Source organism: Delphinus delphis, chromosome 6 (genome assembly GCF_949987515.2).
Source record: "Delphinus delphis chromosome 6, mDelDel1.2, whole genome shotgun sequence".
Lineage (NCBI taxonomy): Eukaryota > Metazoa > Chordata > Mammalia > Artiodactyla > Delphinidae > Delphinus > Delphinus delphis.
This window is the reverse complement of record NC_082688.1, coordinates 55,704,562-55,717,460: the sequence shown is the minus strand read 5'-3', so window position 1 is coordinate 55,717,460 and position 12,899 is coordinate 55,704,562. Positions and strand designations below refer to the sequence as shown.

At 42.7% G+C, this 12,899-nt stretch overlaps 1 protein-coding gene and 1 long non-coding RNA gene across 12 annotated transcripts in view; one reads left to right on the top strand and one right to left on the bottom strand.

The window, feature by feature from the left end:
* The window catches only part of PDCD1LG2 (programmed cell death 1 ligand 2), a 98,251-nt gene that overhangs the window by 37,040 nt on the left and 48,312 nt on the right, over positions 1-12,899 (bottom strand). For 9 of the 11 annotated variants that reach the window (XM_060014712.1, XM_060014706.1, XM_060014707.1 and 6 more), the window contains one exon: positions 10,500-10,549. In XM_060014712.1, the coding sequence (XP_059870695.1) occupies positions 10,500-10,549 (50 nt within the window). Of the gene's footprint in view, positions 1-127; positions 929-10,499; positions 10,550-12,899 lie in introns of those variants that run through there. The other 2 variants (XM_060014715.1, XM_060014717.1) reach the window with 2 other exon arrangements.
* LOC132427338 (uncharacterized) lies at positions 1,354-8,369 on the top strand. Its single transcript, XR_009519874.1, has 3 exons — positions 1,354-1,421; positions 3,943-4,127; positions 7,981-8,369. It is a non-coding gene; the product is annotated as an uncharacterized lncRNA (long non-coding RNA).

Sequence of the window (12,899 nt, the reverse complement as noted above, 5' to 3'; positions counted from 1 at the left end):
CTAGAAACTGAGCCACTGAAAGGTTAAGTTTAAAGTCATATAGAGGGCTAGGAAAGGAGACTTAGTCTGGAGCTTTGATCATCATGGCTACTCATCTGAAATCTTTGCAGAAGTAGCATATTAGCATGCCAAAATTTAAAATGTGTATCATTGGCTTCTGAGGTTAAGGAGACAGAATTTTTTGAAGGAAGGATGTAATTAAAAAAAAAAAAAGCACCATTCAATATGGTGCCATTACAGGTTAAAACCAATGCTTTGTGATTCAGACCTCACAAATAATACTCAATGGCTTTTTTCCACAATTTGTAGTTGGCCACTCTGTGTACTTAAATGCTTAAATACTTCATTAGAACAACTCAGATGCTTTCAAGATTCCTGTAAGTCATAAAACATGTCAATTATGGCTTGACTTTGTATAAAGCCCTGTCTGTGAGCTCGCAGTCTCAATAGGCTTGTCCAGTAACCAGAGGAAACTACAGATAAAAGTATCTCTACTGGCAATCTGTCCACTTCTGTAACTGGAAATTTCCACTGGTCTCTGCTTCTGGAAATCACTTTGGAAACTTAGGGGGAAATAATTCCTTTTGTTTCCCGTCCAGAAGCAACAAAGAGCCTGAGGACACTCACTGGGGTCCAGCATCCGGTGTGGTCTTTTTCTAAACTGCAGTAGTGTGTGATTGGAGCCACGGGCTGCAGGAGTGAGAGCCCGGATCAGTGGAGGGGTGGCTGCCTGACTTCTGTAAGTACACCTTGGCAGGTGCTGCCTAGTCTTGCTGCAGTCTCCAGATTAAAGTGCTGGCTCACACAAAGGCATTTGAAAAGTGCACACAACAAGCTCTGCAGGCCAAGGGATTCTTGTTCAGAGTCTAGAAGTTTCTTGAGGATGTCCCATCAGGTCACTCCAGCTCATCAGGCCACAGATTCAAATCTGGGGAGAAAAGTCCACAAATAGGAAAATCGTTTTTCTGACTAGAAAATACATAACCTCTCAAAATCAGATTGGAGTGAGAAAACTGGAGTTAGAAAAAAATGCTCAAAAGGCAGCATGGCTTAAATCTTTCTTTCCACCCCTTCGATCATTGCCCTAGTCCAAATCTTCAGCCTTTCTCTCCAGACCTGTGGCAAGAGGCTTCTCTCCTCCGTACTCTGGCCTGTAGTCAGCTCAGCAATACTGGAGCAAAGTTCTTGGGGCTTCCCTATTCAGACCTTTTAGAATTCCGATTGTGCCAGATATTCCTGTTTGTTCATGTAGATGCTCTCTCCACCCTGCTCTGTCCTGTTCATACCCCAGGATTGCATCACTGGCCTTTCTTCCCTCTGGTTTCCATTCCCTCAGTTCAGGGGAGAAAGGAGATTGCATCGGTGATAGGAGGGTGAGGTTGGAGTATCTCTTCCTCAGCCACCTTCTGGACAGTTTGCAGGTCAGTTTTATTCCTCCGTTAAAGCCCACAGCTCCAGGGGGCAGCCCTTTCCTGTTGCTGTTTTCACCAGTGTTCTGGTAACTGCTCCCTCCCCTTCAGGCTGAGGCTCAGTCACTGGTCCCTGCTCTTTTAGTCTCAGGATGCCTAATATCCCTCACTGGTTTCCCCTCATCCTGCTCATGTCTTTGTAAAGAGTAAAAACTTGTAAACTTGCTTCAGTTACCCCCCTGTATGTGCCCTCTGTCTCCTGCTGAGACCTGACCAAGGCACCCACGCCTGGTGAGTAAAATATAATCTCCTTTGCCCAGAATTCATGACTCACGATATGGCCCCCAACAATCTTTCCCCTTATCCCATACCTGGCTCTTGCCAAATGAGGATCACATGCCTTCTCCTTCAGATGCCTCACATCTTCCGGTCTCTCTGCCTTCCCTCCCGTGTCCCCTCTATCTAGAATAGTCTGCTATTTCTGTTTCTGCCTGGCTCAAATGTCACCTCCTCCATGAAATTTTTCCACCTCCCTGATTATCCCCAGCCCAAAGTGATATTCTTCCCCCCATCTCTGAACTTTTGTGCATTATGTGTACCTCTTGTAAGCCATAGAGAACCATAAAAAACACAGAGACTTCTCACACCAGTAAAAATCTATGAGCACTGGTGAGTGAGGCCATTCCTGATGCCCCCAGCCCCTTCTCCCTCCCTGGGACAGCTGTGCTCTGTGTGGAAAGGAAGCATGATGTGGGGTGGGCATTTCTGGGGATTCTGTGGCCAGATAAATAAGGTGGGCTTCAGAATAAAGTGATCATAGAAGATCACTTCTATTACATGATTTTCCAAATATGTTCCAAGAAGCACAAGGTACCTTGGAAGTCTTTGCAGGGACCTATGGAAGGGTCTTTATATCCTCTATCCCAATTCTGCCACTGTTTTAATCTACTTTTGTAAGATAATAGAAAATATATATATTGGTCTCGGTCCCCAATTCCTGGCACAGAGTTCCTAAAACCTTTGTAATTTCCTAAGTGGTAAGAGCACTAAGAGCATCTTTTCTTCTAATATTTGGTCCTGGTTCCTGATACAGACCTCCTAAATCCCTTGGACTTTCCTGGGTGGTAGCAGTGTCTTTTGGTCTAGTGAGGTGACTCTTGGTGGGCTGCTGGATGGGTGCTGGTCACCAGAAAGACCAAGCCATAATTAGAAGTTTGGAATTTTCAGCGCCACCCCCTATTCTGCAGAGAGGGGAGAGGGGCTAAAAACGGAGTTAATGATTCATCATGCCATTAAAAATCCCCAAAGGAAGGGTTTTGAAGAGTTTCTGGATTGGTGAACATGTGGAGGGGCTGGGAGAGTGGCACATGGAGAGAGCATGGAAGCCGTGTGTGCCCCTTCCCAAGCACTTTGCCCTACACATTACTTCCACCTGGATGTTCATCTGTATGCATTATCATATCCTTTTGTAATGAACTGGTAAACCTAAGTATACTATTTTCCTGAGCTCTGTGAATGGCTCTAGCAAATTAGTTGAACCCAAGGAGAAGGGCATGAGAATCTCAGATTTATAGCTGATTGGTCAGAAGTACAGGTGACAACCTGAATTCATGATTGGCATCTGAAGTAGGGTGGGAGCAGTCTTGTGGGACTGAGCCCTTAACCTGTGGGATCTCATGCTATCGCCAGGTAGATAGTGTTAGAATTGAGTTAAATTGTAGGACACTCACATCGCCAGGTAGATAGTGTTAGAATTGAGTTAAATTGTAGGACACTCACCTGGTGAGGCAGAGAATTGCTTGGTGTGGGGAAAACCTCCACACATCTGGTGTCAGATGTGTTTGAGTGTGATAGTAGTGTGAGAGTAAAGGAGGAACATAGGAAGACGACTCAAACTTTTCCTACTCAGTATATATAGGTTTTCTTTCTAATATCTCCTTTTTAAAGGCTTATAAAAAAGATTGGGAACCACTGGAGTAGGAAGGGGGAAAGGAGACACATCCATGGTGCCATGATGGAATGCCAAGGTTGTGGTCAGTTCTCAGGTGGAAGTTCTTAGGGGGAAGACAAGAGACTCAAGTAAAAAAACAAAATAAAACAAAATGTAGAGATTGGATCAATTACTAGAGGATATATAGAAAGCTGGCCTCTTTTATTTTAATTTTAACCAAACTATGGCAATGAGAACAGGGTTTTGAGTACCTCATCTCCAATACTTCATTGTAAGACTCTTGGATGACTCATGTGCTTAATTCATCCTTATAATTCTCACATGGCCTACCAGACACAGAGTCTTTCAAATAGCAGACACAGTACATGTTTTAGAGCGAATGAATGAATAAATAGTGTTATACTGGGGATCATAAGATCTTTTATTTATTTATTTTTTGTCATTATTTCATCAAGAAAGTCACTTAACATCCCTTAGCCCCAGTCTCACCATCTCTAAAGTGGAGAAGTCAGGCTACATGGTCTTGAAGCTCTAAGAAAGCATGGTTTGATGACTAGAATAACTCTTTTTTTTTTTTTAAAGGAAGCATGATACATATCTATGGTATCAGAATCCACTCCTCAAGTTATACTGCTTGACAGCTTGGTTGCCTGCATAATAGCAAGAAGCCATGGGCCTGAACAGCATCACATGAGTAAAGTTAGCTGCAAGAAGAACTTCCACAAATGGAAAGGGCAAGAACAAGTCCCAAGACTTCATCTCCCGAGGTGATGCTGAGTAAGAATGTGAGGGCCCAGGATGGCTCCTGGAAAGCCTGGAACCTAACACTGTCCCCACAGGGGTAGTTTTGGGGGTGAGGCAGAGTTGGGGTGACAGAGAATGCGTGTGGGAGAGTGACAGCCCCGAACTGGCTGGGCCTAAGCACTTCCCGGTGGGCTCTGTCTTCAGACTTCATGAAGCTGAGGTAAGAGTGGGGGTGGCCTTAGGTCTCTTAGTACAGGAAAAGTACATCGAGGTGGGAGGAGGTGCAAAGCCTGGAAGAGCCTCTAGGTCAGGGGTCAGCAAACGTCTTCTGTAAAGGGCCAGATTATAAAAAATTTAAACTTTATGGGCTATACGGTCTCTGTTGCAATTATTCAACTCTGCCATCAGAAGCAGAGGAAGGGGTGTGAAATTTGGGGGAGGGTGACAATATGAAAACAATGAGCATGGTTAAGTTTCAATAAAAATTCAATAAAAATTTTGTTTATAAAAACAAGAGGGTATTTGACCCCTGGCTGTAGTTTACCTACCTTTTTTTTGTTAATACAAAAAAAAGATAGGTAAACTAGGTAAAGAGGTAGGATAGTAGAGTGTTAACTGTGGTTGATTCTCATTAATAGGTGCCTACTAAAAGTACTACAGATGTTCTAGAAATCATGATAAGTTATTCTCTTTTGAGCTGGAAAACTCAACTAAAACAAGATGTTTTATTAGTGAGCCAAATTTGGTCCATATCAGTCACCTTCTTTAAATTTATCACAGAATAAACTAAAAGAAGTACTGACAAATGGACAATAAAACAAACACCAAATACCCAATACTTTCATTAACAGTAATATCTCACTTCATTGCATTGACTAAGTAGACATAAAATATGTACACTTGGAAGCGGCCAGAAAATAATGCTGTGACCATGTGCTTAAGAGTAGTACAGACTGTGTGTACAATGCAGAGGGAAAAAAAAGATGGGTGAGTTGGGGGAGAGAGTCTTACAGATTAAGAAAGGGAGTACAGTGTAGTGTATAGGCGTGGGCTCTAGACTGGGATACATGGGTCCATTTACTGGACCTTGTATTTACTAGCCATATGGCCTTGCACAAGTATCTCCTCATCTCTAAGATTGGAGATGGCGGGGGGAAGTATATACCTCATAGGGCTACCGTGAGGATTAAATGTTAGTACCTCTAAAGTGTTTAGAACAGTGGTCTGGCATTATAACAATAATAATGCTAATTATTATTCTATATTAAGATAGATCCTGCAAGACGTTTGAATTTGGGTCAGCAAGAAGGAATGGGGAGGGCATTCCAGGCAGAAGATACAACATGAGCAAAGGCACAGAGGTAGGAATGAGCTTGGCATGGGAACAGGAGAGGGAGAAGGATGCCCTGAAAAGCCATGCAAAGGAGTTTAGATCTAGTCTAGAGACAGGAGACTGGCATGATGGCATGATGGTGTAGGGGGAATCGGACCTCACAGAGTGTGCCGGCTCCACTCAAGGGGACTTTCCAAAGCTATCTGTACATTTTAAAATGTCTCACTGAGAGTTGGTAAGGAAACAAGATATTAGATAAGTCAAATCTATTTCATGTAATCTCTTCATTTTACTGAGAAGTAATTTCCAAAAACTGTAGTTTGATTTTATCAAGTAACAGTTGACTACAAGTTTGTTTTTCTTTCCCCCTCTAGATCTACTCAGATATTCTTTATTTCAAAATACATAAAGTGGCAGAGTCTGATGCCACAGATGTTCTTTTGTTGCTGAAAGGTTGAGAGGCAGTGAGCTGAGAAAAAAATCCTGCTGAAATATGCAAAAAACCCTAAATAGTTAGTCTGCACGAAAATCTGGGGTGGCAGCTACATGGATGAACAGGTATTAGACAGAGCCCTGGTCATTTGGACAACTCCAATGACCAGAAAATAGATGGCCACATACTTCTATTTTTAAAGGCTCTGAGAGGTCTGATAACTTGACTTATTCCAGGCAAAATGTTCCCCTCAACTCCTGATGCTATGATGGTTAATTTTATATGTCAATTTGCCTAGACTAATGTGCCCAGTTTGGTGAAATGTTAGTCTACATGTTGCTGTGAAGGTGTTTTGTAGATGCGATTAACATTTACCGTCAACTGACTTGTTTTTTTTTAAGATTTTTTTGATGTAGACCAATTTTTTTTTTTTTTTTTGCGGTACGCGGGCCTCTCACGGTTGTGGCCTCTCCCGTTGCGGAGCACAGGCTCCGGACATGCAGGCTCAGCGGCCACAGCTCACGGGCCCAGCCGCTCCATGGCATGTGGGATCTTCCCGGACCGGGGCACGAACCCACATCCCCTGCATCGGCAGGCGGACTCTCAACCACTGTGCCACCAGGGAACCCCTGATGTGGACCATTTTTAAGGTCTTTATTGAATTTGTTGCAATATTGCTTCTGTTTTTATGTTTTGGGTTTTTTGGCCCTGAGGCATGTGGGACCTTAGCTCCCTGGGATCAAACCCACACCCCCTGCATTGGAAGACAAAGTCTTTAACCACTTGGACCGCCAGGGAAGTCCCTACCGTCCACTGACTTTAAATAAAGCAGATTACCTTCCATAATGTGGATGAGCCTCATTCAAACAGTTGAAGACCTTGAGAGCAACAACTGAGGTTTCTCAGAGAAGAAGGAATTCTGCCTCAATACTGTAATGTAGAAATCCTACCTGAGTCCCCAGCCTGCTGGCCTGACCTATAGATCTGGGACTCAACATTGCACCTTCAGCTCTTACCTGAGTTCCCAGCCTGCCAGCCTGCCCTACAGATTTCATACTTTTTGGTCTCCTAGCGGTTCTGTGTTCTGTTCTCTGGAGAAGCCTGAAGTACCCCTCACCCCCAACAACACGTACCAAGTTTTCTTGGCTGTCCAAACACTGGGCCCCAGACCTAGCCTCTTCCTATTTCTCAAATCAGTATCTCCATGTCTGGCTCCTTCTTCTTCCCAGGGGATATTATCCAAAGCATTAAATCCATTCTAAATAAAGCGTTAATAACTGATGAACAACTTTTTAGGGAGGAAATTAAAAAGCATCTACTGAAAATCTAACACATTGGTATTTGTCTTGACAAAACCATAAAACATTATGCTAAGTAAAAATGAGTAATTTGTTCCTTTAATACTTCATCATTAGTGATCATCAGTCAAGTTCTACATTTTATGCAGCTCTAAACGTGATTACAAAGACTTGGATCAATCTGAAAATAACTCTGGATGCAACTGAAACATGTAGAACACAAAATAATGTCATGTATGTATGTACATGACAAAGATGAATGGAAATACAGATAAACGCATAATTGTTTTTTTTTTTAATATATTGTCAAGGACCATGACTTTTCCCACCCCACACCCAAGGCAGACATTATTCATTCATCAATCACCACACTTTCCATCTAGAAATAGTCTCCCAAACCATCCTTATCTCTGCTCTAGGCATTCCCTGCACCTGACATGAGGCCTGTTTGCCCTTCTGGATTTGGTCCAACTTTCTCAATTTACAGTTGACAAAACTCAAGCACAGAGAGGGGGCAGATCTTACCTAAGGTTGTGTAGCTAGCTCACAGAAAAACTTAAATCTAAATGTCTTGAATTTTAATTGTGACCTCTTTTTTTATAAAAATAAATATTTCAGGCATAAAATAAAGTATAGAGAATAATGTAACGAACATCTGTATAACCACTACCCAGTTTGAGGTTAAATTTGATGTTTATCACTTCCATACTATTTTTGTACTTTTATATCACATGACTGTTTCCCATAAACACTACTTAGGGGTTGTTTGCATGTGTTTTTTTTGTTTTGTTTTTTCTTTTTGCGGTACGCAGGCCTCTCACTGCTGTGGCCTCTCCCGTTGCGGAGCACAGGCTCTGGACGCGCAGGCTCAGCGGCCATGGCTCACGGGCCCAGCCGCTCCACAGAATGCGGGATCTTCCTGGACCGGGGCACGAACCCGTGTCCCCTGCATCGGCAGGCGGACTCTCAACCACTGCGCCACCAGGGAAGCCCTATTTGCATGTTTTTAAACTCTCTGTCATTGGTAATATGCTATCTGTATCTGTCTTTCCTCTCCAAATTATATTGTTCAGATTTATTCATCTCAAAAATACATCTAGTTTTGGTGCTTTCATTTTAATTACTGTCTAGTTTTCCTATTCAACTTTTCTCCTATTGATTCATATTTGATTATTTCTAATTTGTTGCTATTATAAGTAATAGTACCGTGTACATTCCTATGTGTGTCTTCTATGATGTATATCTAAGTGGTCCTGACTTATTTACACTGTACCACATATTCTCAGGTAAGTGCCAAGGAGGGGTGAGGGAGAAAGAGGAGAAGCATCACTCTCTCACCTCCCTGACTCTCCCTTCCTCCAGGTTAAAAGGTAGAGACTGTGACTATATATAATTGTGGAGGGGCGGGGGGCCAGGCAGGGGGAGGAGGGAATTAGTCCCATTTCTTTAACTTGATTTTTGATCAAGATAGTTACTCTATTTTGAATTTCAGACACCATTAAAAGAGGGTTTGAAATTTTTCTGTTTATAAGGAGCTGTACTGGTTAAAAATGACTGTGATACACTGTTAATCCAAAGAAGTCACTTTATAACAGTGCAACATGCAGACCATGTGGCAGGCCATAGGATAGACATTTAGGTTGGCAGCAAGCCTTTGAGTGTTCAGTTCTCCAAATAGGTGTTTCTGCCTTCATTACTCAGATCCTAGGCTCTTTCCTGACAATATTTTCTCTCTAGGAAAGAGCTTGAAAACTGGTCATTGACAGGCTCAATTAGCCTACGGGCACATTTTATTTAGTTTGTTTGGTAGTTGAAATACTTTCAGCCAGCATTTAGTAATTAGGTTGTTTTTATATAAAAATATGGATTTCCATCTTCTCAGGCAATGTTAGGCTAGTGCTAAATTGACATGGAATATACTCTCCAATTTGTTGAAATCCCTCCCCCACTCCCTATCAGGTTATACTAGACAGTGTTTACTCATTTCATCTCCTGCCTGGCCCTAGTAGGCACCTGAGTTTATTACCTCTGTGCTCAGGACTTCCACTATGCTTTCTTCCTTATGCTGAGCCATTGAAGGAGTCGCTTATACACTCTGACCTCGTGAAATTCAGACAAATATTGGGCCTCTCCCATGGAAACTCACATGTAGGCCAAGCAGATCAATTTATAGGAATATAGGATTTTTGTTTCTCAAGAAATGAATGTTTCTATCAGGCCTGCCAGTGTTGATCTGAAAGTTTTCTGAGTCAAGAAAATCTTGTTGCTGATTCAGAAAAGCTCAGGGTAACAGTCCGGCCTAAGCTGCAATTCTTTCCTGGTGCTGTGCCCAGGGATGCGTATACAGTCACAGGATGTAGTTTCAAGAATCGCTTTCAGGGAAGTGGTGGAGACAGGGAGGGTGCAGGAGCCTCTTTTCATTTCATTCTTTTAAGTTTCATTTTGTGCTTCTAAGCTGCCATGTCTGATGCATAAGCCAGACACAGACCCTGGTATCTGAAGGTTTTCTAGGGTTATTTTCACAATTGGTCCCTCTGGAATTTTGGGGATATATTCAACAGAATTTGAAAATGAACAGTTCTGAATATTCTGACTAGCCGATACATAGTTATTTAGAAATTTCTATGAATTGCCTATCATTATTTTGGTGACTCATAAACTTGTGTGTCACACCATGTGATCCCTAGATTGCAGGGAAAGGCAGCTTTCCCAAGAAAGCCAGAAATACCCATTTTACAATGAGATCCAGGCCTGTTGGTCCCCAACACACCACTTCCCCAGGGTCTAAGCTTTTCATCCAATGAGCCTGAATGATTTCAGCAATCCTACTTCTCCTAACCTCCAGATCACATCCTCTCTCTTCCACAAAGTCCAGCTCCATGCCTGTCAACCTCATGACATACTTCTATATCCCCAGCAATGCCCCTGACACACAGCCCCCAACAGCGTACTTAACAACTGTTGCAAAAACATCAGCTGTTGATTGTGCCACAGTAGAATATCTTCTCCTTACTGTTAAATTTAACCATGCATCTAATTTTGTGAGCCCAGATGTCCTGTGCCTTATTTTCTAGGGGTGCTTAGGAATACAGACAGACGAAAGGCTACAGAGTTGTTCTGTGGCTATACAAGACACCATCTTGTTCTCCAAGAAAGGTATGGAACAACACAGGGTTGCAAGAAAAACGGGCTAAAAATGCCACTTAACAGGAAGATTCTGCACGAGCCTAAACTATTCAGTTGCCCTTGGTGCATTAATAGAGGTTATTTCTTAATTCACGCTGGGAGAGGAAAGGGGGTGAAAAAGAAAAGAAAAATCATGATTACTTACAGCTCTGTCCACTTCCCTCCTTACCGTGGTGACATATCTTTTTGTTGTGCCTGAAAAAGAAAAAATCCAGGGATGGGTTAAGATTAACGAGGAAATAGTTCTGTTTATAGGCTAAACAATGGCAGAACAAAAAGTAACTTCAAATAAATCCACATATAGAAGTCCAAATGTCCACCGTGGTTTGAGACCTCAGGCTGAATACGACGAAAAACCATACTCTTAGGAGAAAATTGTGAAGAAAGAAGGCCCCCACTTACTTCCCATTCTGTTGTCTGCCTCTGGCCCCCAGGTACTCAGAGGCTGAGGGGCTGCTAATTTGGGTATTCAGCCCAGGAAATGTCTCCGAAATTATCTCTCCCTGTTCTGCTTTAGTCCTGAATACCACTTCCTTCCTGTCTTCCCTAAACAGAGCAGATGGTCTGATCAATTAATTTACTCTAAGGTATAAATGACATACTTGTTCAAAGTAATTCCTGGGGCAGAAGCGCAAGTTCACATGATGGGACGCTGCTGACCACTGTTTCCCTGGTTTCATCTCTTTCTCAACCGCTGATTTCACATGTTCCCTCCCACTCTGATTTTCTTCCAGGGCTTGATGCCCATGTCCTACAGTTGCCTGGGCTCCTGGACTCAATCCATCCCTAATTCTGCTTTTGCTCTGTACATCAGATTCTTTGTAACTCCCTCATAACCATCCTGACCTTGGCCTGGACTTAGAGGGCTTCTATCCCACACGGCAATCTCCTCCAAGAGTGTTTGTATTTGAAAGGAGCCCAATGGTTAGCCTATAGAAATTGCCCTTGAATGTTGGAGATTGAGTGAAGGTCTCTAATGCCTGAGGTCAGTGCTGCCATTCTCTGTGGTTCTCATGCAAGCATTAGCCAGCATATTTGGCCTTTGGTTTAAATCCCTGCAAAGTCCTGGCTCAGTCTCTTAGGGCAGTGCCACTCAAAATGTGGTCCATGGGCTGGTACCAGTGGGTGAACTGATTGTTAACAGTCTATGATGAGATAGATACAAAAATCAAGTATAAACATTTAGAAACTTTTATAGAAATTCTTTTAATATGTTTTGTTTTTTAATGATCATATTTGTTGAAATATATATTTATTGAAATATCATATTATATTTATTGAATCCAGTAGAAATTGGAAATACTGCTCTATCCCACAGAGTAGCTACTAGCCACATGTGGCTATTGAACACCTACAATATGCGAGCACTTAAAATATGACCAGGGACTTGAATTTTTATTTAATTTAAATAACGACATATGGCTACATTGTACAGAGCAGGTTAGCATACATATCTGCACATGGGAGGTTAAATGTCTAAAATTTTGTTTAACGCCTATATATGCCAGGTAATGTTTTAGACACTGGACATATACTGATGAATAAGAGAAACACAGTCCCTGAACTCAGGAAATTTAAAGATTAGCAGATGAAGCAGAACTTGACACTGTTTTTGTAATAGAAGGCCAACTTCTTTTCTGGAACCCAGCAAGTCACCCTGCAGCCGTAAACTATTGAATGGTTCCTCTTAAGTGGAGATGGTAAACAGAACCCTGTATGGACTGTCAACAGCCTCCCTATACACCTTGGTGTGCAGAGCTGGTTGCTGAGACATAGGTGGGTAAATCTATTTAGGAGCCAAAGAGCCTTCTGGGTGGACCTGTTTATTTTACTCTGATAGATTTAGAAGTTTGGGACAGCAATGTCGCCAAGAGGAACTCAAGATAAGGCAGTTAGGACTGATGTCGCAGGCTCAATGCAAAGGCTGAGCGCAGAAGAGGCTGGCTGGGCACAGCTGCTGTTAAGGCAGGAAGCCCCTTCTGCCACACCAGCCCATGAGAATCTTGCTTTAGGAGCAATGGCAGAACGTGTGAGGGGAGCCAGAAGAGTTGCCATCCTGCATCACTCTGGTCTGTGTGGGGATCTGGACTGGCAAGGGTACCTTTGTGTGGTGGACAGAGATACCCAGAGGGAACAGAGATGTTGCATGGCAGTAGAAACAGCTGCAGCTCAAAACCAGTGCCCTCTGGTGAACTGACCTAGCTCCCCAGTAGCCTTCCTGCCTGTTTTGAAGCAGCACTGACCCTGGGGGCTAAGCAAGCCTTCTGACAGTCTGTGGGAGGTGGGGAAGTACATACTGTAAGAGGGAGACACTGGACTTCTTGCTGAGGTAGGCAGGTGGGTACTTGAGGATTTGGAAAATTAAAAGGGATGCAATTCCATTTATAGCCCAAGCTATTAAAACGTAAGTATGTAATGTGTGCTGAGTGCATTGAAATGAGAAGTAGGTGCTATGGAAATATCTAACAAGGGGATTTGAAGTAATGGGTGTCATGAGGGAGTAGAGTCAGGGGTGGGAGTAGAATCAGGGAAGGCTTGATGAAGT